At 39.2% G+C, this 21,009-nt stretch overlaps 1 protein-coding gene across 3 annotated transcripts in view; it reads right to left on the bottom strand.

Moving 5' to 3' along the window:
- Positions 1-21,009, bottom strand: part of Cdk14 (cyclin dependent kinase 14) — a 472,739-nt gene that overhangs the window by 278,261 nt on the left and 173,469 nt on the right. For all 3 annotated transcript variants that reach the window (XM_028781762.1, XM_028781763.1, XM_028781764.1), the window contains one exon: positions 9,269-9,348. In XM_028781762.1, coding sequence (XP_028637595.1) covers positions 9,269-9,348 — 80 coding nt within the window. The remainder of the gene's footprint in view (positions 1-9,268; positions 9,349-21,009) is intronic.

The following is a 21,009-nucleotide window of genomic DNA, read 5'->3' on the forward strand; positions in this document are numbered from 1 at the left end:
AGAGAGAGAGAGAGAGAGAGAGAGAGAGAGAGAGAAGAGGAGAGAGCGATGCTGTAACAAGATTTGAAATTACCGTGCTAAAATAGTTCTTTTAAACCATTAATAATATTCCTTTATGTCTGTCACTTAAAAAATTAACATGAATTGCTATAGAGCCTTTTACAAATGACAAGCAAAATTTTGTAAATGGAAGAAAAAAAATCCATGAGTCTAGACTATGAGTCTAAGTAAGTTTATGTAAATTAACTCAATTGTTATTCTTTGTGAGTCTGAATACTGTAATGGGTGTCTGCCAGTTAATATCAACAAAAATTGAAAGCTGTTGGATCATGTGACTTTACAACCTATGAAAACAGTGAGTTTTTTTTTTCAGTTAATTTTGAAAATTAAAATTTGTCTTTTAGTCAGGCTTTCTTGCCTGGTTAAATTTGAAAAAATATTACATTTCATCTTGTTTTGTCAACTGGTAACATAAGGTAAGATATATTTTTGTATTGAAGACCATTTTGGTAGGATTGTATAACAACTGTCACCTGAACGCACTTTTAATTGCCTAAAATTCTCTATAGACCTCTTCAGTTTTTTACCTTGCCAAGCTATTAAAGATGCTACCTCATGTAATTCTCACAACAATTCTATGCTAAATGCAGATAAGAATTATCTCCAAGGTGCAGATAAGGAAGTTGAGGCTTGGGATAAATAAATAGACCTTCGTAAAATAATGTCCTAGCAAACAGAACTGTAACTGGAGGCTGCTGCGGCAAAAGTATTCATATGAAGATAATGCATCTCCGTAGACGGTTCATTTCAGAAACGAAGAAACTGAAAGTGCAAAGACTGAAGTATTTCCTCATGACCAAAAAGCTAGTGGCACAATTGTCACCAGCACTCAACATCCTCTGACCGATACAGTGTCTTTCCAAGTCTCACTTCTCTCTCTTTTAGCTGTCTTACAACAATCTGTATAACTTTGATCATATGGGTTTGTGTCTCAACAAATACAGAGAATATCTGGAATGTAGTCAGGCATTTTGCTGCTTGATCTTCATTGAGGGTCTACTATGAACTAAACAGTTCACCAGACTGTATCTAGTGTTGGTGCCTCTTGACAAAAGTATCTGATGACTCCAGGTTCTTAATTTGGAACATGAAAATGATAACTTCAACCTACCTCACAATAAAATATTCAGACCACATACCTGAATGTGACCAGTAAGGCTTTTAATTGAGGCATAATTGGTCTGTCCCATCAACAGCATGGCCACGTAAACAAACGGCATGCGAATGCCAGGTCACTGAACTCCCTGTGTCTTCCTAGTCTCTGTCCTTCTCCACAGGCTCCTTTTTAGCATAGCTCTAGTACCCAGCCCATGTTCAGAAAAAACCCTTGGATGTCATCCTGAAGACCCCACACCCATGGCCACTGAGCTCCATGTCTGAACAGAGACTTCACCCTGCAAGTTTTTCCTCTTCAGAACCACCCATCCTTCTCCTAAAAACAGCACGTGTCTTTTTTTCTCCCCCTAAGTATTTCATTACCTTTTACCCAGCTCTCTTACCCAGCTAGATGATCTGAACCAAAAATAGAGATGAATGAAAACATGTTTATCGAATGGCGAGAAGTCCTGCAACCTACCTCTTACTCTGCCCTCTTACTGAGGACTGCATTTGCTGAATTACTGAATTTAAGCAGCAAACTTAAATTCTCTAGGCAAGAAAGTCAGCTATCTTTCTCTGTGGAAAACAAAGCCTCCTTGAAAATTACTATGCTATGTTGTCATCTGATGATCAGCAAGGGAAAGGAAGTAGGTGAGTATGTGTGTTGGGGTGGGGGTACATCATCCCCATCATATGTCTATGTAATCCACCAAAAAATTATCCCTATTCAAGCACCCAAAGACATCACTCAAGGCATCTAACTCTGAAATTTAGGTTGATAAATAAGATCTCAGGACAGCTGAAGGATGTACATTCAGTACCTTCAGTACCAAAGAGACCAAAACAAGCTAATATAGAAGACTCATGCTTCTACAATAAACACTCAGAGACATCAGAGAAAGTAACTCTTCTTCATCCTTCTTTTGAGAGCTTTCCATAAATTCACCATCTATATTTTCGTTTGAATTTTTATTTACTGATAATGCATTTCTATTTCCAAGAAATTTCATTTTTGACTGTTTTTACTTGATAGCATCATGAGTTTAATGACTACATCTTCTGAGATCATTAAAGTTAGTAGTGTTTTCATCCTCTTTTATAGATGAGGAAACTGAAGAATGGAAAATTTAAGGCTTTCTCAAAATCATACACTCAGGCAGAAATCCAAGGAATTTTGAATCTATATATGTTGGACTTGAGAGTCATATTAAAATAGTACACTAAGCTGACACTTGCCAGTCGCTGGACCTATTGACTACAACCCAACCTAAGAGCCAAGCTAGAGCCTCACCCAGCAACAAACGAGAACAGATAATCAGTATGGTCTGGCTTCACTTCCAAAATAGCTCATATAGGATTACTGCATTTTAAACAATCCTGGCTTTAAAAATAATCTGTCAAAAAAAGAAAAACAATTTCAGAAACACCCAAGCTCAGCTCAAAACTGATAAATCTTAAACTTACTAAGACAACGGAGAGACCATTTACTCTGTCACCTACTGCGTCTGATCATATACTGTGTTAATATGGAGGAAAACATAGCTAAAATTTCACTTGATGTTCTTATTAATTCTGAAATCGCTACAACAGGATTAAACAATTCAATTTTGACAAGACACAGGTATGGAACCACAGCAGTCCTCTCAGCCCTCTCCAACATTGCTCTCTGGGTCTGTTACAGAGGGAGATTGTGTCCTGGGAACCCCCTTCCCCACTGTGTACACTCTCTCAATGGAGTCCTTCCAAAAAGCCAAGCAAAGGGGCATCCGTGTCAAAGAAGAGAGAGAGAGAATGGAAAGCCCTGTCAGCAATGAGAGGTGCTTTCTCTCCATTGAGGGGGATTGTGGGAAGTGTGCCCTAGCATCCAGTCCTTTGACAATAGGACTTAGTTTATAACCAAGAATGATTACACACATATCAACTCAGTACTACCTGACCAGAGAAGATGGGATAATCACTACACTCTCTACCTGGACAAAACACATTCTTGTGGGATAAACTGGGAAGCTAAGATTTATAATATTTTCTCTTTTGAATTAATGTGTCTGACATCACAATAATCAATATGAGGATCTGTCAAAATAGACCTTTATCATTTGACATATATTTAGTAGCATTTGGAATCAGTTTTTCCTGCTGCCAACCTCATCCTAACTACCAATGTCTTATGCCAAGCAACACAATTCATCTCCTTACAAGCCATAGACCTCAAGTCTTGTGGAAAAGTCATATTTTTATCCAGAAAATGAAAAATAACAAAGAGCCAAGTCACTTTGAAGAATGGTAATGAATGCTAATATCCCCTCATTTGTCACATATGTATTTCTATTAAGAAGGAACGAACAGCAAATGTGATCACCCTACATTGTACATGTATCTGCTAAGCTTTGGAAGGACAACGGCCATCTTAGTTTCCTGCCACTTTCAAATGTATCTGTGGAAGTGACAAGAATAAAAGAACTGTGACTCATTAAAAAATACTTCCCCAAACTCCTGTCTACCTGGAATTTCAGAGTGTGGCTTTACTTGCAAACAGTCCACACAAATGTAATTAAATAAAATAAACGCACACTAGTTTAAGGTAGGCCTAAGATTAGTGATTGGCGCCTTTCTAAGAATAGGGTGAGACACAGAGAAGGAGGCTCTGTAAACCCAGAAGCATAAGGCTGAAAAAATATATATATACACATATATATGTATATATATATATATATATATATATATATATATATACATACACACACACATATATGGGGGTGTATATATATGTGAGATATATATATCTCACATATGTGGCTATCAGAAAAGCAATAAGTATTTTTGAGATGTTATATATACAAGAAAGACGTAAGGAAGAAAATCAAATCTGTCAAACACCACAGTCTTTCACAGCTCAGTTAACAGCAGCTTCATTCTCTGTTTCCTAATGTTATCACATTTATAAAATAATAATGCATAACTTAAGTGCCTAGTTTTCTGCAGTATTAGAGGTATTTTAAATTAGTCGTTTGAATGTTAACTGTGAAAGTTAGCTACTCATTTTATAAGCAGGTTGTCTCCAAATATCTAACATAAAAGGCACTGTTCTTTTCCCCCTAAGTTGCTTCTCAACTTCTATCCAACTCCGGTCCTTTCTAGTATCACAATTTTGATATTAAAAATGCAAACTATTTGTATAATATAACTAATAAAGTACACATAGAAATCGTAGAGAGAAGCTGTGGCTGCTCCTTATCTCACTGAGTTCACCTTTTAACTGCCCACATTCCTATACTCACCTCCCAGTGCTGGAATTATGGCCATGTGCCACAGTGCTTCCCAAACAATGGTTCCGCTCCCTTTTTATGCATATTTTGTTTATCAAGTATTTAGATTTCTGTACTATAGAAAGGACAACTGTTTCTCTTGCCTTGACGGTCAGAAGCCTTAAGAAAAATTTTGTGATATCAGATCTACAAAGTGATAGTACAGGTAGTGAAGGGTATGATCCTAGGACATTTTATCCACTCCCTTCCAAGCCTTTCCTCGTGCTCATGTGCCTCTGTCAGAAGTACCACAAACTACAGATACCACACAAGGATTCTAAGTTAAAACAGGAAAGCAGTTACATCATTTCACTAAGCTGCCATCAAAGACATCGTAAGTTTCAAAGTACCAAAACCTAAGTTAAGCCGCTGTATGCACTCGATCTTAACAAGATGAAATTCAAAGTCCATCTGGAGACACAAATCTAGGCAAGATTAGGGTTGCTAAGCATTTCAATTTTGTGTGAAAATTATGTTAAAGTCTAAATTCCAACCTAATCCGATAAGTGGAAAGCAGGCCCTTGAAATCCACTTCCCCAAGCACGGTACTTTCCTGATCCTCAATCTTCATGCTGCTGACATTTTAAGAATGAAAAATTGGCCAGAATACCAGAATAGAGTAAAATCAAACTCCAGTTCTCCCCTTCTCTCATTGACCCAGCTATAATATCCCCTCCACAATGGAAAATTAGTCTATTGCAAGTGTCACACCCTCCCGAATGTTTCCTGTTCTACCACTAAATACACCATACAAGTCACGATGTGTGAACTTCTAAAGCCATGACTTACAACACAGCCAGCAGCAGCAATAGCATTTGTTTCTACAAATAAAAAGAAGAAAAATAGACAGGAAGAGAAGTCAGGATGGGAATATATATCTAAATTATATATTGTTCAATTATCATTGTTATCATAAAGTCATTTTACTTCTACTAAGAACAGAGGGAATAAAGACATGCTCAGAAGTTTGGAATACTTGCTGCTCTTACTGAGGTTGGAAGTTGAGTTCCAAGTACCCACATGGCGGCTCACAATCAGGAACTCAAGATCTAAAGGAGCTGACACACTCCCCTGGCCTCTACAGTCACTGAGCATATACCAATATGTCATACACTCATATGCATAAAATACAAATAAATATTTTTTAAAATACCGCACAGAAGTCAGGCCTTATTATTAGAAAAACCTCAAAATATAGTATTTAAAGAAATCGCAATGATTTCTTCAATGGGTCACCCTAGACCTCAGTGATTCTTCCACCACTGTCCATCACAGAAACATGAGAAATCTGAATTTCAAGAATCCTCAGGAATTCAGAAGTATCACATCAATGTAGAAAGTTCATAACCAATTACCTAATCCAACCTTTACCTTCTGCAACAAAGGTTTCCAGGGCCCTAAACTATGAAGTTGTGTTATGGGCTGAACTATGCCCTTCCCCATCAAAAACATTTTGTATGCTGAAGCCCAAACCTCAGTTCCTTAGTGTATAGCTGGCTTTGTTATGAAGAGAAGTAGTTAAAATGAGGTCATTGGGTTCTAACTCAGTATGAGCAGTGTCCTTATAGAAAGAAGATATAAGGACACTGTATGAGTCCACTGTATAAGGACAGGCACAGAATAACCCAGAGACAAAGAGACAAGATAACCCGTCTATGAGCCAAGAAGGAATCCCTGTACAGATCCTCTCTCACAGTTGTATGAAAGGAAGTCGTGGTACCTTGGCATTGCACTCCCAGACTGCAACACTGTAAGGCACTAACAATCATACACCATCTGATTGGGCGATACATCATCTGAGGTACTGTGTTCTAGAGGCCTGGCACCCTGCTAAGGTGGTTTTATGTTGTTGAAGTTAAAACCCAGAATCCTAGATCCCAAACCCACTCTCTATAGACTGTCTTAGCTAGCAGTCAACCTCTGGTTTGCACGGAAACTTACTGGCCTCAAAGACATTGATCTTGCCTCTTACATTTGCTCTTTCCCTTTCTTTGGCCTCTAGTGCCATCCTCCTGGACCTCAGGAGTTCTGGCCATGCATTTTACACTGTCCATCTTCCAGAATATTGAGCCAAATACATCTCTGTTCTAAATTGAACACAATAAAACTGAAAATCTTATGATTTTAGGTGTCTTGCTGAAATATGCTGTTTATATTCAACTGCTGTGAGCTCCATTCCCAAATCATTGGGTATTTTGAAGTAGATATCTCATGAACTCAGAACTCAAAATGCTCAAACAAAACACTCCTATGGAGCAAACCCCACTGACTGTCACATGATCAGCTACTAATTGAAACCACCTTATAAAATCATCCCCACCCTCTACTCTGGGCAAAGGCACTTAGTGTCTATGTCTGCTCATTTTCTGTATTTGTCTAGACAGTAACTTCCCCATCCAGTCATCAGCTTATCATCTTATTTCTACCTGGATGTCCAGCTGATATCTTAGCACACTTCACTAGTGGAGAACCTTCGTGAAGATTCACAATGCTTCGGAAATGATCGGGCATCTCTACAGCATGGCATGTTGTTCTTTGACTTATTATTTCAATCTTCTGTCTGCCGCCTGGATGACAGATTCCTCATGAGCACCATCTGTATCGAACACTCCATCTTATTTACTGACTCTAGCTTAATGATGTTCTGCAAGTCATTGTGTAAGCTGTTGCAGGGACGGTGTCAGACAAGGTCACTAACTTCATTAAAACTCTACATATGAACAGAGTCAGGAAAGGGGGGAATATGTCACATTCCAGTAAGAACCGTAATGGACATGATCAGCGTTATTGGCATGGAGAGCTGCAGAAAGACAGGTGAGAAAAGAGTTAACTGCTATTTTACACAGGATGGCCAAAGGAAATTTCTTTGAGAAAAGAACATTTGAGTTTATAGCTAGTATGTAGAAGCAGCCAATGAAAAGCATTTAAGACAGTGTCAGAGTGCATGTGAGGCCCCTGAGACGAGACACTGTGGAACAATGCAGAAGGAGCCAGCAACCTTGGTCCAGGTTTTTAAATGAAGCATTGATAAAGCATGGCTTGCACTTTCATATTATGATAGTTTCAAAGTAGAAAAGAGACAATAAGAATGGCAAAGGAGTAGAGAATATAATGTAAGAGTCACTGCAAGAATCCAAGGAAGAGCAGACGATGGCTGGGCTGCAGTGAGGAGACGTGAATCAAGTGTAGGCAGAGGTGAGGCACCTTTTAGAGGTGTACCCAACAGAACTACCTTTGGCTAATTTGGGCAGGCAACATTGGGCATTACCATTGCTCATGTAAAGAGATGCATGGGCTGTGACAGACCAGAATTAAATTTGGATTTTAGACAATTTGTCATACCAGCTGTACTTAGTTGTGATATCTTATTCTTCTTAGAGATTGTTGAATTCAAGGTGAAATCTGAAGAAGGTGGATGGATGCATGAAACGGACATGTAGACATGGTCTCAGCTAAACAAGCACATGTAGAGAAGTCAACAGCTTCTAGCTGCTATTTGAACTTAGGAAATGAATGCAATGACTCAGAAGTGAGCAAAGAAGGCTTTTTTCTCTCCTTAGACTGACCAAGCTCAAAGGTCAGCACAAGATAAAGAGAAAAGCAAACCTGCCTGGAGTTTCTGGTGTTGCAGAAAAGATTCTCTCAATCATGTGCAATCTGCTAAAAGGTTAGACAAAGGAACCCAGAGAAGTACATGTTTGGTTTAGAATAAAGAGTCAATGGATAAACTTCTAAGAAGCTTCACCTAAACGGTAATACAGAAAGTCAAATGGAAAGAAAGAATGGGATTAGAAAGTGGGAATAAATAGCTCAGTAAAAGTGTCCTGGCTAGTTCTATGACAACCTGACACGTGCTAGAGTCATTTTGGAAGAGGGACACTCAATTGAGAAAATGCCCCTACCAGACTGGCCTATGGTAAATCCCGCGGTACATTTTCTTGATTAATGACTGAACGTGGGAGAGCCTAGCCCATTGGAGGTAGTGCTACAGCTGGGCGGGTGGTAGTGGGATGTAAAAGTAAGCAGGGTAATCCAGCCTTGGGGATCAAGTAAGCAGCATTTTTCCATGGCTTTTGCATCAGTTCCTGCCTCCATGTTCCTACTTTGCTTGAGTTCCTTGCCTGACCCCCTGGAATGAAGAACTGTGATATGGAAGTGTAAGGAAAATAAGCCCTTTCCTCTCTCAAATTGCCTTTGGTCATGGTATTTTATCATAGCAATAGAAACCCTAAATAAAAGAGAAAGAGGAAGAGAAAGAACAACATCATCGTCATCATCATCTTCATCATCAAATGACAAACAATCCAGATGATAACAGAGTATATTTAATTTGTCAATACTTTCACAAAATTAGGTGCCAAATCGCCAATACATCATTTGGATCAGCACAAGACCTTGCACTGGCCTATTCGATGGGAGAATAAACTGAGGTCTTAGAGAAAGATAATTCGCATTTGTAAATGATATAGAAGTGAAGCTATTAGTCCCAAGCATTATGGCAATGAATTGTAAAATTTCGACTAATTAGATGGCTCTCGGTAAGAAGTGAAATCCTCCTATTCATGAGTGAACAAGGCAAAAGACAGATCAATTTTATTTAATAAAACAAAAGCCTTATGCAAAAAAAAAACCTATTACATTATGAGAGAACTTTTAGAAAAATAACAGAAGGAGGGCAGATATTATAGCATGAGACATTTAACAATGTAACTGCAATGCTCGTCGTCCCTGGAGCTGCAGAATACTTACCATCCTATGAGCAACATGTAACTACAGAAGCAAAGAGAGGAGATTGGAGTGCCTACCTTCCCTGATGGCTGTGAAAGGTGTACCCTCTTCCTCCTGCAGCCTGATCACCTTGAGAGCCACCAGCTTCCCGTTTACCCTGCAGGAAAACAAAGAAGAGGAAAGTGACTTTGCAGAATTATATGTCTGTTTTGGTTCCAATTATACTCCCTAATGTTTCTATTCTAATGCAATTTTGCATTAACAATGTCAGAGACTCAATTACACTGCTATAGTCATGCTGAATTCAGCAAGGCTGGTGATTCTAGATCAGCATGAATACTCATATTGTAAATACACTTGTAATAGCCTAAGATTGAACTTGATATCTCTGTGAAATAGTTTTTTTTTCCTTCCAGTGAAACTAGAGTTCAACAAAACCACCTGAAAATGAATCTCAGTCTAATTAAAACCAAATCCATGAAGAGAATATGACTCTTTGTTTCTGAAAGCTGCACCTTCAGTCTTGGATGGGGTCCTGTAATCCCATGGACAGAGACTGCCACTCACCTTAACTCCTGTCTTTTCTCTCTGAGCAACTCTCACCTGCACACACGCACGCACACACAGACGCGCACACACACACACACACGGCTATCTTTTGCATTTTTTAAATAAGCACTTCTGAATACTACATTTGATCCAATTGTGTTTTATGTTATATGATCAAAAACTTGATGAATATACTATTACAAATTACAAAAGACATAACCAAAGCAGATGGTTCTTTTAAACACTTTCTGCAAGTTTGTCAGTTCTAATCAAAAGTAAGATTACACAACAGAGATAATGTTTTATTCAGTCAATTCTGTCAACTATCAACATCAAAGAAATAACTATATATTCCAGTCCTCTTGATTGCTTTATTTTCTAGATTTACTATGCCAAGTGGAATATTTTCTTTGGTTGCATGGTTCATTAAAATGTTTTAAAGGAGATATAAAAATATAAAAAGTACAAAAATTATTTAAAGAAAAACAAGCCATCCTAACATGATCCTTCAGCTACCCAGTTCCTATGTTCTGAAGCCAGCATTTATCACTGTTCAGATATACTCTCTGGTCTAGAGACCTTCCATACTTATACATAAATTATGTAGGTATGTTTGTGTCACACAAATAAATTGACAAATATATACATATACACATGCAGACTGCAGAAAACCACATAGAAAATATTAGTATATAATACACTGTATATATACTGCATCCTATTGTATAAGTGTAGCATACTTTCCTACTAGTCTTCAACTAATAGGCATTTAGTTCATTCACAATTTTCTGCTTCTTCAATGATATAATGTATATTCTTACATACTTTGCCTATATTTTTTAAAGCATGAATAACAAATTCCTAAAAAATATAGGTACAAGGTCAAAACATATATATAACTGTAAATATTATTCTTGATGAAAATTCAAATTTTATGACAGCAGAAACCAGTTTCCCTTTCCTATGGCATCAATGGCAGTTCCTATTTCTTCCCTCTGTCGTATGTCATCAGGGTTTGTTTCTGCTAATCTTATAGTTTCTTATTATAATTTTGATTGCTACCAGAAATATTCAGAGGAACCAAAATAAAGAGCTCTTTTGATCCTGTGTCTGAGTCTGAAATATGAATGCTAATGTCTTTAAAATAAATAAAAAATAAAAATCACAACATCTAGCTAACATATGCTTGTTCAAAAAACTGCCAGCCCCAGAAGGAAACCCAGAAGCCAAAGTCCTCATCCCAATCCAACTGCCAGGTGGCTTTTCTCCATGAGCCCAGTGAAACTCCATTACCACTGGTGATGGCAATGGGATATGGACATCTTGTTACAAGGCTCCACCATTTGCAGACTTTCTCCTGGAAGCCAAGATTTGTGATGCTTTGCCTGTATCTCCTCTGGGAAGAAAGACTTTTCTCATCAGCAACCTCCTTTCCTGAATGCATCACCTTGACTTTTCTAAGTTCAACTGGCTTCAGAGCCTATTATCTTCACTTTGTGCTACAGGACTAAGGGAGCCTTTGGCAGGGATTGAAGCTGTCATAGAGTCAGAACTGACATCTGCACAGACTTCTCAGCCCAGCTGAGCTAATCAGTGTCTCCCACAGGAGGCAGTGATGGATTCCAGGAACACCTCGGAATTTTCCCCTCACTTACAGACATTTTCCTCTCACCCATAAAACACACACACACACACACCACCTTCTTCCCACATAGCTTTCTATTTCCCCTGAGAAGCACTGAATTGTGTGTACCAGGAACTGAATTCTGGATCTCTTGCTTCTAAAGGCCATGCACTTCAAACATGCCCTCAGACCATGAAACTTTTGAGTGGCCATTAGCATAACTGAAAGCAAAGAGCAAAGGCTTGAATTAACTTACTCCTGGGATGCAACTAAAGTCAGAGAGGTGGTAGAAATAAAAGTGGCCCTCATAGGCTCCTATATGTGAATGCTTAGTAACCAGTAAATGGAATTGTTTAGAAGGAATAGAAGCATCAGGAGGTGTGGCCTTGTTGGAGAAAAGTATATCACTGGGAGTGGACTTTGAGGTTTCAAAAGCCCATATTAGCCCCAGGCATGCTCGTTCATATTCTCTCTCTCTCTCTCTCTCTCTCTCTCTCTCTCTCTTTCTCTCTCTCTCTTTCTCTCTCTCTCCCTTCCCTCTCCATCTCCCCTCTCCTCCCCCTACCCCTACCCCAGTCCTATCCCCTCCTCTCCACCATGCCCTCACCATGATGATAACAATGGACTAACTCTCTGAATCTGTAAACACGGCCCCCAATTAAATGTTTTGTTTTATAAGAGACACTTTAGTCATAGTGTCTTTTCTCAGCAACAGAACAATGACTGACACAGAATCCATCTCAGCACTCTCAAAGATCAATCTATATCATTCTATGATGATAAAAACATTTCTTTTGAATTTGCCTTCTATACATAGAAAAACCAGTTTCATGGAATAATAATTCTGCAATTTCCAAGAACCAAAACTTCAAGTGTTAAGATGTCAAGATGATTGGTTGGTGGGTTTGTGGGCTGGTTGGTTTGTTGTTTTGTTTTAATTTTTATTTGGTTGAATGTGTCTGAGTGTTTTATCTGCATATAAGTCTGTTCATCAGATCTGTATGTGGTGCTGAAGAAGCCAGAGACAGACATCAAAGCTGCTGGAGCTACAGATGGTTGTGAGCCACCATGTGGGTGCTGGGAATCCGCCTCAGGTCTTCTGGAAGAGCTTGTGCTCTTCTCTTCTGAGCCTTCCCCAGAGCCCTAAGTGTTGTGGGTTTTGTGGACTATGGTCATCTCGGTTGTTGCTGAAACTGATGTTTTACATATTATATCATATGAAACTAAAATGGTCTTTAGAATTTAAGTTTCAGATATAAAGAGAATGCTTCATTCACTGGTATGTGTTCAATATCTAGAACCATCCAGACACAGAGTAAATTTTACAGAATGACTACAGATACTGTTAATTCATGGAGATTTTCCCTTTCATTGATGCCAAATAAATATAAAATAAGGTAGAAAACTTGTTATTTCTAAAATTCTCAGAGACATCAAAATGTTTATAAAGCTTTCCACATCTTCATTCATGTTTAGCTTCACCGTTTCTCAACTGGTGAGCCGTCTTTCCAGTGGCTTCACAATTTCTGTTTTCATTTTGTTTTCGGGGGGGGGGGGTTGTTTGCTTTATGTGTGTTTGTGTGTGTGTTTCAGATTAAAGGTAAAATCTCTCTGATTTTTTATGCATATAGTGACAAGTTTTCATTTCATGGAAATTTTAGAATTTGTAGAATACTTTGTTAATTAACCTTTTTACACGCAACAGATCCCACTGCAAAACACTTACAATCCTTTAATAACCTAAGCACAGACCACTTGTCAGTGTCTCTCTCCTCTCCAATGGAGTCACAAGTTTCCCACTAAGAATCATATTGATCATCAAATTGCCCTTTAACCTGAGTCACTGTGACTTTCTTCTTTCTTAATTAGATTTTCTCTGCATGTCTGGACACTCACCAATTGCTGAGTCCTTATTTTCAAAGTTCTGTAAAAATGTTAAATCACAGGCTCAACCATTCTATAAAAGGTCTTTGGGGAAAATAATATGAAATTTTCCAATGTTCTAATTTCAACACATACATATGTACAATATATGTTTAATATATATTACAACATATGGATAATATATGTTTAATGTATATAAATAAATATATTAAAACTTTATTAACTATTATCTGAAGTACTCAAAGTTCTAAGCTAATAACCATGCATGTATTTTTACTTCTCAAGGGTATCAAATTAAGATGCTATCTTTTAAAAATAATGTCATATTTTCTAATTATCTTGAAGTTTTTTTAACTACTTTAGGAGGGCTTAAAACATGTAATTCAAACCTTGATTTAAATAAACACAAAATTCAAATTGAATCAATAAATCAGAGCTGTTTACAGAAAAACATTGAGGATTCTCCTTTAACAAGTCATATTAATTAAATCACAAGCTAATGAATAAAAGGCAATCAAGGTTTGATTGCCAGTGGAAACATTAATTCAGATAAATAACACGGTGAGAAAAATATGCCTTAACTTGTGTTAATATTGCCATAGAACATTCTTTTGGAGCTATTGCCAGCTTTGCCTCCAGTGGGTATAAGTCACACATGGAGCCATTTTCCTCCAGACACAATTGCTATTAACAGCATGGCCTCACTGTGAGATACAATGTATCTCAAGGATCAGCACTCTAGTCTGGTCTGCATGTCACAAGGAATGAGTTGCCAAATGCTACAAAGGCAAAGCTGCATAAATACGCATTGGGGAAACTATATTCAACAGAGACCTGGGTGGTCATGAAAAGCCATTCTGAAGTAGGACCTAGCTTCTAACAGATTCTGACCATAGATCCAAACCTCTAACCTCAGAAATTGCGTCCACAATTCCATGTGCCCCCACTACACTTGTAGATACAAAATTCTCTTAATTCTCTTGTGACAGTGAAACCTAAAATGTAGAATTTTTAAACAGAACGCAACCTCCTACTGCTTTTTCTATTTTATCCATCCATTCATTCCTTTATTTTTCTGTATGACCTCTAAAGAGAAACTCTCCACTTTGCTCAAAGCACAGTTTCTGTTTTCAAAACATAGTGCACAGAGAGGAGAGGATTTCCATCTGCAGGAGTGGTTCTCAAAGGCAAGGCAGAGGTCTTCCATTCTGTTAGTTGCCGCAAATTAATAGGATGACTTAGTACAATGAAACAAAATTGCAAATATTATCTAGATCATCTTGGAAAACAGTGTTCGAGTGCTAATATCTAGAAATTGTATCTGGAAGATATCAAGGAAATTAAAGCAGTATACCTAAAAGAAATTTAATATATCTGGGAAATTTAATATATTATGTCTTCCTCATCTGTTACGATCTTATATCAGGAAAAGGTGCTGAGGAAAACAGTAGCCTGGGAAGCCAGACAGGTGGCTTTTGTTAGCTGGGCTGACACTGAGGTAGCATCAGGAGCTATAGAGAGCTGCAGCATGCTCAGAGCAGTGTTGGGGCTGAGTTTATAAATCTGGGGCAAAGTTATATGAAACAATTTGGAAAACTATCCTAATTAGTCTCCATTTATTAACAACTGCATTCAAAACTCTTTTAAATGTCAGTGTAGAGTATTAACACAAAATGATGGAGGATGAAGAGATGACTCAGTGGTTAAGAACACTGGCTGTTCTTCCAGAGGCCCTGGGTTCAATTCCCAGCAACCACATAGCAGCTCCAAGCTGTCTATAACTCCAGCTCCAGAGGATCTGACACCCTCACACAGGTATCCATGCAGGCAAAACACAAAGAAATCAAGTGAGTGGGATACTCTGAGAGGACATCAGCAGGCTCACATCTATCAAGTGACATAGTTTAGTCATTTGTAAAATGATATCTTCAATGGAAGGACACCAAACATCCTTAATATACGAAGACAACTGATTTCAGGGGCACTCTGTGGTCATCTTTTGAGCTTAAAGTCTAGTGAATAAAGATGCTGTAGTAAGTGTTTACTTTGCACAGGTCCTAAATTAGAAAGTATGTTCCTCCTGGTGGGAGCGTTCATGCTCCTTCACAGAATAAATCTAACCCAAATCTGACCACACCTAGATTTAAATACTTACTGAAAGGATATAATTAACCAATTAAATAATAGCCACTGGGTTATAATCTGAAAAATCTAAACTATAGGACATTGTAGGAGGAACAAAGCTAAATAAATAAACTTCAAAGCAATACCAACTGAGCTCTGTATGTTATTAAGACATTAATATTTGTTTTAATGTTGTCATGTTTGAACATGATAGTTTTGTGTGTGTGTGTATGCCTCCGTGTGTGTGTGTGTGTGTGTGTGTGTGTGTGTGGTGTGTGTGTGTGTGGTGTGCATTCAGATATCCTCAAAGGCTGGAAGAGACCATCAGAACCCTTGAAGCTGGAGATACAGGCCAGGTTCTGGATTCTAATACTCTGCATACAGCTAAACTGCTGAGCCCCAATCTCCAGCTCAACAGTTGTATTTTAATACAAGAGTTCCCATCTTTCAAAAATCAATATTCTATGAGACAATTATACTTGGAGTACTTCTCAAAACCACTAGAAGAGAAAACAAGATCAGATATGGGGCTGGCCATGCTACAAACTATGTGACAAGTTGACCAGGGTTATACTGCAACTATGACTTCTACTAATTTTTGTCCCCACAAAGAGGGGCAGAAAGAATGAAAGGCTGGGAATGGTAAGGAATGCTTGAAAATGCTGTCTTCTGAAAATAGCATGGCTCCCATTTTCATGAACTAGTAGCAGTTGTGATTATCTGTACATGACCTGCACAAGATGGAACCCATCATCATTCGGCCATGGATGGGAGGGGCTTATTAGACCTCCTGCTCTCCTCTGAGCTATTGGCTGTTACTGAATGCTGGAGGAAGTAGAACAATTTCCTTGGGGTTCAGCAGCTAGTAAGTTGTCATTGCTCCAATAAATAGCCTCCCAACATGAAGTGTGGTAAGGAAGTTGAAATCCTGGTCCAGTGGAAGATGTTAGCACTCAACACCAGAGCAAGGGAGAAAAGAAACCTTTAAAGACAAAACCTCTAGAGTATCAGAACGATCTGGGCTGAATGCTAGGAAATTAAAAGACAGGTTCCAATTTCCTGGTTTCAGCATGTGGACAGTTGGAGGTACCAATTGTTGATGTTAAGGAACCTAAAATCTTAGAGATGGATATGCATTCCAAGAATTTTGTTTGATAAAATGCTGAACTGGAAACATTACATGGAGATATAATTGACATACTGATATAAAATTTATGAGTCTGGATCTTGATATATAAATCTAAGCCAGACATAAATTTGTGATTCATTTGGACCACAGGGAACAGCCAGGATTCTGAGTTAAGAAAATGCTCAAAAGAAAGATGAGGAAAAGGAAGACTTTGCTGATCTAGGGATGATACTTGACCTGGAACAGGCTGAAGAGGGAGAGAAAGTAGTATTAAACAACACAAAGAAGCTCAAGAATGAGTGGGTTGTGAATGAGAAATACAGCTCTTGAGCGGCATCTCATTGTCTCTTCCTTTGCCTGGTCTCTTACATGGATGTCTCCCTGTCACTATAAATACGCAGAAATTTTCTGATACTGGGAGTTGCCAACATTGTGGGTCCCTGTTCTGGAGGGCTTCCCATAAAGATCTCCAGCCTGGACCAGTGTGGGGGTCCAGGCCAAGGGGATAGAGTGCGAGCAGGGTGGGGGAATCACCTCCGCTGCCTCTGCTGCTGCCTCTACCTGAGTCTCTGCTGTTGCCACCCAGTTACTCCCAGATGTTGCACCAGTCTCTCTGCACTGAGCCAATCCAGGATGGACTGGTGAGAAGCCAGCTAGCTAGCAAGGAGCACGGGAAGGGTCCTGAAGGCACTTCAGGAGATCAGATCTCTTCCCAAGTGTTCCAGGTCTTGCGACAGATACTCTTGGATCATGGGATGATTCTCGAACACCTTTACTTCTCTTGAATAGGGTTTTTATATACAGTTTTGGGGTAGGTTAGGTTCTAACAGCAGATAACCTCTATTGGCTTGCTCTGAGAGCTTGGAGATACTTCATCTACATGTGGGAGAGCCTGAGGCACTGTTCCTCCTGACTGATGGCCATAGACCTCTCTGTGAGAGGGGGCTGTGGAGGACTGAAACTAAGTGAAAGGAACCAGGGGTCCAGGAGCAAGGCAGAACACCTATTGTACTATTAGGGTCCAGGGTTCGAGGCCTGTGCTCGACCAGGTGCCCAGCTGTCTCTCACAGCCCACCGCCCCACACAATATGTCTTAGCTAAAAGCTTTTTGCTAACTAGCCCTCAACAGTCTTCCTTGAGCTTGTCTATCAGGAAGCACAAACTGCCAGTTGTGGTGTATTAGTGTGGAACAAATCGGGATACCTGTCTCCCACACTAAAACTGAATTTGGCCTAAGAAGTCATTAAATTATGACAGCCACAGAACACTGTAAATTCAGACTGATCATGCCAAAAAGTGATCGTGCCAGACTCTGGGAGACTTTCTTCAAGGACCTTGTAATTATAGTACCTCTCACCTTTTTAAATGTGATCACGGAGTATGATTTCTTTCTAATAAAACTCCAACCTTTTAGCAAGCACCTAGTGCCCATGCATCTAACTAATAACTCTAGGCAGTGGTAACCTAGCTTCCTCTGTTCTCATCCTCAAAGAATTAAAACCCCAAACACAGGGAGGCCAGCACTTCGCTTTCTGATATTGTACTCTGGACCAAAGCCCCACCATTGTTTGGTGTCCTTGGCTTCATGTGTCTGTGCCCCTCTGTCTCTCCAGTCCTCTGTCTCTTTGCCCCCTCCCTTCACTTTCCCAGTCATGTTTGACAGTCCCTCTTCTATGCAGGCCTTGCTCCTCTTGCACGCAGGTCTCAGCTTTCTAACACTGAGCACTGCACTGACATTCTACTCAGCCACGAGGATATGTAGGAGAATCCGTGCACAATTCCATGCACAGTCGGGGCTCAGTAGCAACAAATGGGCCAAGTGCTCCCTTCACAAAAAAGGAACTGAAATAGCATGCAGAAGAGTCTCTACTGCTCAAACGTTCCTTAACCAGCCTTTACCAAACCACCCTGGCAACAGCAAATCCAAACTTCTTAGAAGTTTCTTTCCTGCCACATAACCAAATACACCTATCAAGGCTTATAGGCAAGAGAATACACTTACTAGTTAGACCAGTTTACTAGCTTATGAGTGCTATAAACAGTTTAATACTCTCAGGAGAAGAAGGTATTCAGGCATGAAAGCATTTTTTTTCAACCCATTAACCTCTATTCTACTTCAGAAATGTTTGGAGGTATCTAAATAATATTCTGTTCCAAGTGTTCAAGCAGGGCGTACAGGAGGAAAGCCATACCAGTGTCCTTGGGCCTGGGTCACAATTTCCATTATTTTGAACATTCAGACACTTCAGGGCTAATAGTATCTTCCAGCTTTTTCATAATTTACACAGAAAATTGACAGCTATATATAAATCTCAAATACAGCCTTCCTTAAAATTTTACAGAACCGTCATCTCAGGTCTGCAAACAGACATCCTTAGAGATCCACTGTCATATGAGGGTAAAATTCCCTCTTATGTCTGCTCTGCACTTGGGGCCTGACTCAAACTCTCTTCAGTAGCAATCACACAAGCAAAAGGGAAGCTGAATGAGTACACTCTTCTTTGTCTTCTTTCTATGGCAGCAGCATATGGACTACATGTGGACTTGAGGCCTGAGGTCCTCAGAGGCCTGCCTACATTTCAAACTAAGGCAATCTGGGTTTATCTCATCTGGTTGGTTTTCACAGGACTTTCATCATTGACCTTGATGTATGACCTTCTGCTGGATTAAGGCAGAGGACTGTAAACTTCTGAGGATTCTAAAGGCACCAGGAACCCGTCCTGTGAGAGCAAAAAGCAACCCACAAACATCCATAGAGGAGTTAGCAGATAGAGAAAGCTATAAGACAGTATCCAGCAACCCAAACATGTAATGAATGAAGTAACTAATCTGGTTTCTGTTGCTGTGATAAACACTAGGACCAAAAGCCACTTGGGTGAGAAAGGACTTATCGGGCTTACAAGTTAGAGTCCATCTTGGACATGAAAGGACTACAAGGACTAAAGAAAATGTCTGATTTCATTAGAAAGAAATAGTTCCTTATCAGGAAGCTTTACAGATTCGTATGAAGTATGATCTTAAACTTAAGAGGTGATGCTCACTAAAGTCCAACATACGGGGGCCCGTGTGCACAGAACGGTAAGATTAAAGAGAGGCGGTGTCCAAGGACCACCAAGTAATCAAAAACTAGCAGTGCCAGTGGAGATTTCTGTTTTGCCCTCTTCCTGTTTTCAAGCACACTTGTCTGGAGAAACACATCACAGAAAGCTTTGACAAAGCTGCATTTCACACTTCTGGAGAAATCACATTTTCTCTTTCCGAGGTCAAGCTGTCACTTCAAATTCCTTGTTACTTTCAGCAGGTTTTCCCCTCCCACACACACCCCCATCAAAAATGTTTTCAATGAGCAAAAAAGAAATGGCTACATTTCTTGAGGATAATATCTCTTTCCCCGGCCCTGGATCACTTGTTATGCTATGGTTAATTCTTATATGTCATATCTCAATACTATTTAAAAATGAAAGGGCAATCTATTAATTCATTCTTTTCCTTTTGAAAAGTGTAAGTGTAGCATCCCAGTTAGAGTGTGCCATCACTTCAGCTGAGACGAAGGGAGAGCAGATAAGACCCGATGTTCAACCTTACAACACTTCAAGCCCCTTGGTCCAGTTCTCATTTTCCTAGCTGTGTGTGTTCGTTGTCCATGTCCCAGGCCCACATATTGAGCATGGCAAGAGTGAAGTCACGTTCCCACTCTCAGGATAAAAGCCTCCCTAGAGAAGGCAGATGAGATGTACAGAAAAGCACACCACTGATTCTCTGCAAAGTTCTGGGCAGTCCCCAAATATTCATTGCCAACTGGTGCTCACTACAGAGATCTTGCTTTTCCTGTTCAAAATGAGCTTTGCAAAATCAAGAGAAGTTGAGAACAGCAGGATAAACAATTAATGCAGCCCTGGGAAGTCACTAAGATGGGTATTCAGAGTTCAGAGTATTCTCTACCCATTCTAATGAACACACACACAGAGACACACACACAGACACACACATACACACCTACAGTTTATGCTCCAACAAACAGAAAACCGGTATTTGGTTTTGGGGGTTGCCTGCAAAGACACATAAAAAACTAAAAAAGTAAAGTTCACATTAACCTTGTGAGAGGCTTTGAGACTGGAGTAAGCCAGGAAAATACAGTGGGGAGGGTCTTTATTTTCACTAATAAAATGGTCCTGCTTTCATAATTATGGAAAATATTAAATAGCTTTAAAATGAAATTTAAAATACTAACAAGCCCAGCTACATTTATGTGCGATAGTTTAAATCTTTTATAGCAAATGGGCTTCATAAATAGTACTATACAGCTAAAAGTAAGTGTCCCTTAAAATGGTTTGTTTTATAAGTAAGTAGGGTGTCAACCTAAAGCTGAAGAAATTACCTGCACCTGGTGAAGTCAGAGATTGATATTAACTCACACATTGCTGAAAGGAGATTAACAAGAGATCAATTATAAAAACACCTAAACTTAGTGAAGAAAGAAAAGAAAAATGAAAGAGAGAAGGGAAGGG

Source organism: Grammomys surdaster, unplaced genomic scaffold (genome assembly GCF_004785775.1).
Source record: "Grammomys surdaster isolate TR1022 unplaced genomic scaffold, NIH_TR_1.0 543, whole genome shotgun sequence".
Lineage (NCBI taxonomy): Eukaryota > Metazoa > Chordata > Mammalia > Rodentia > Muridae > Grammomys > Grammomys surdaster.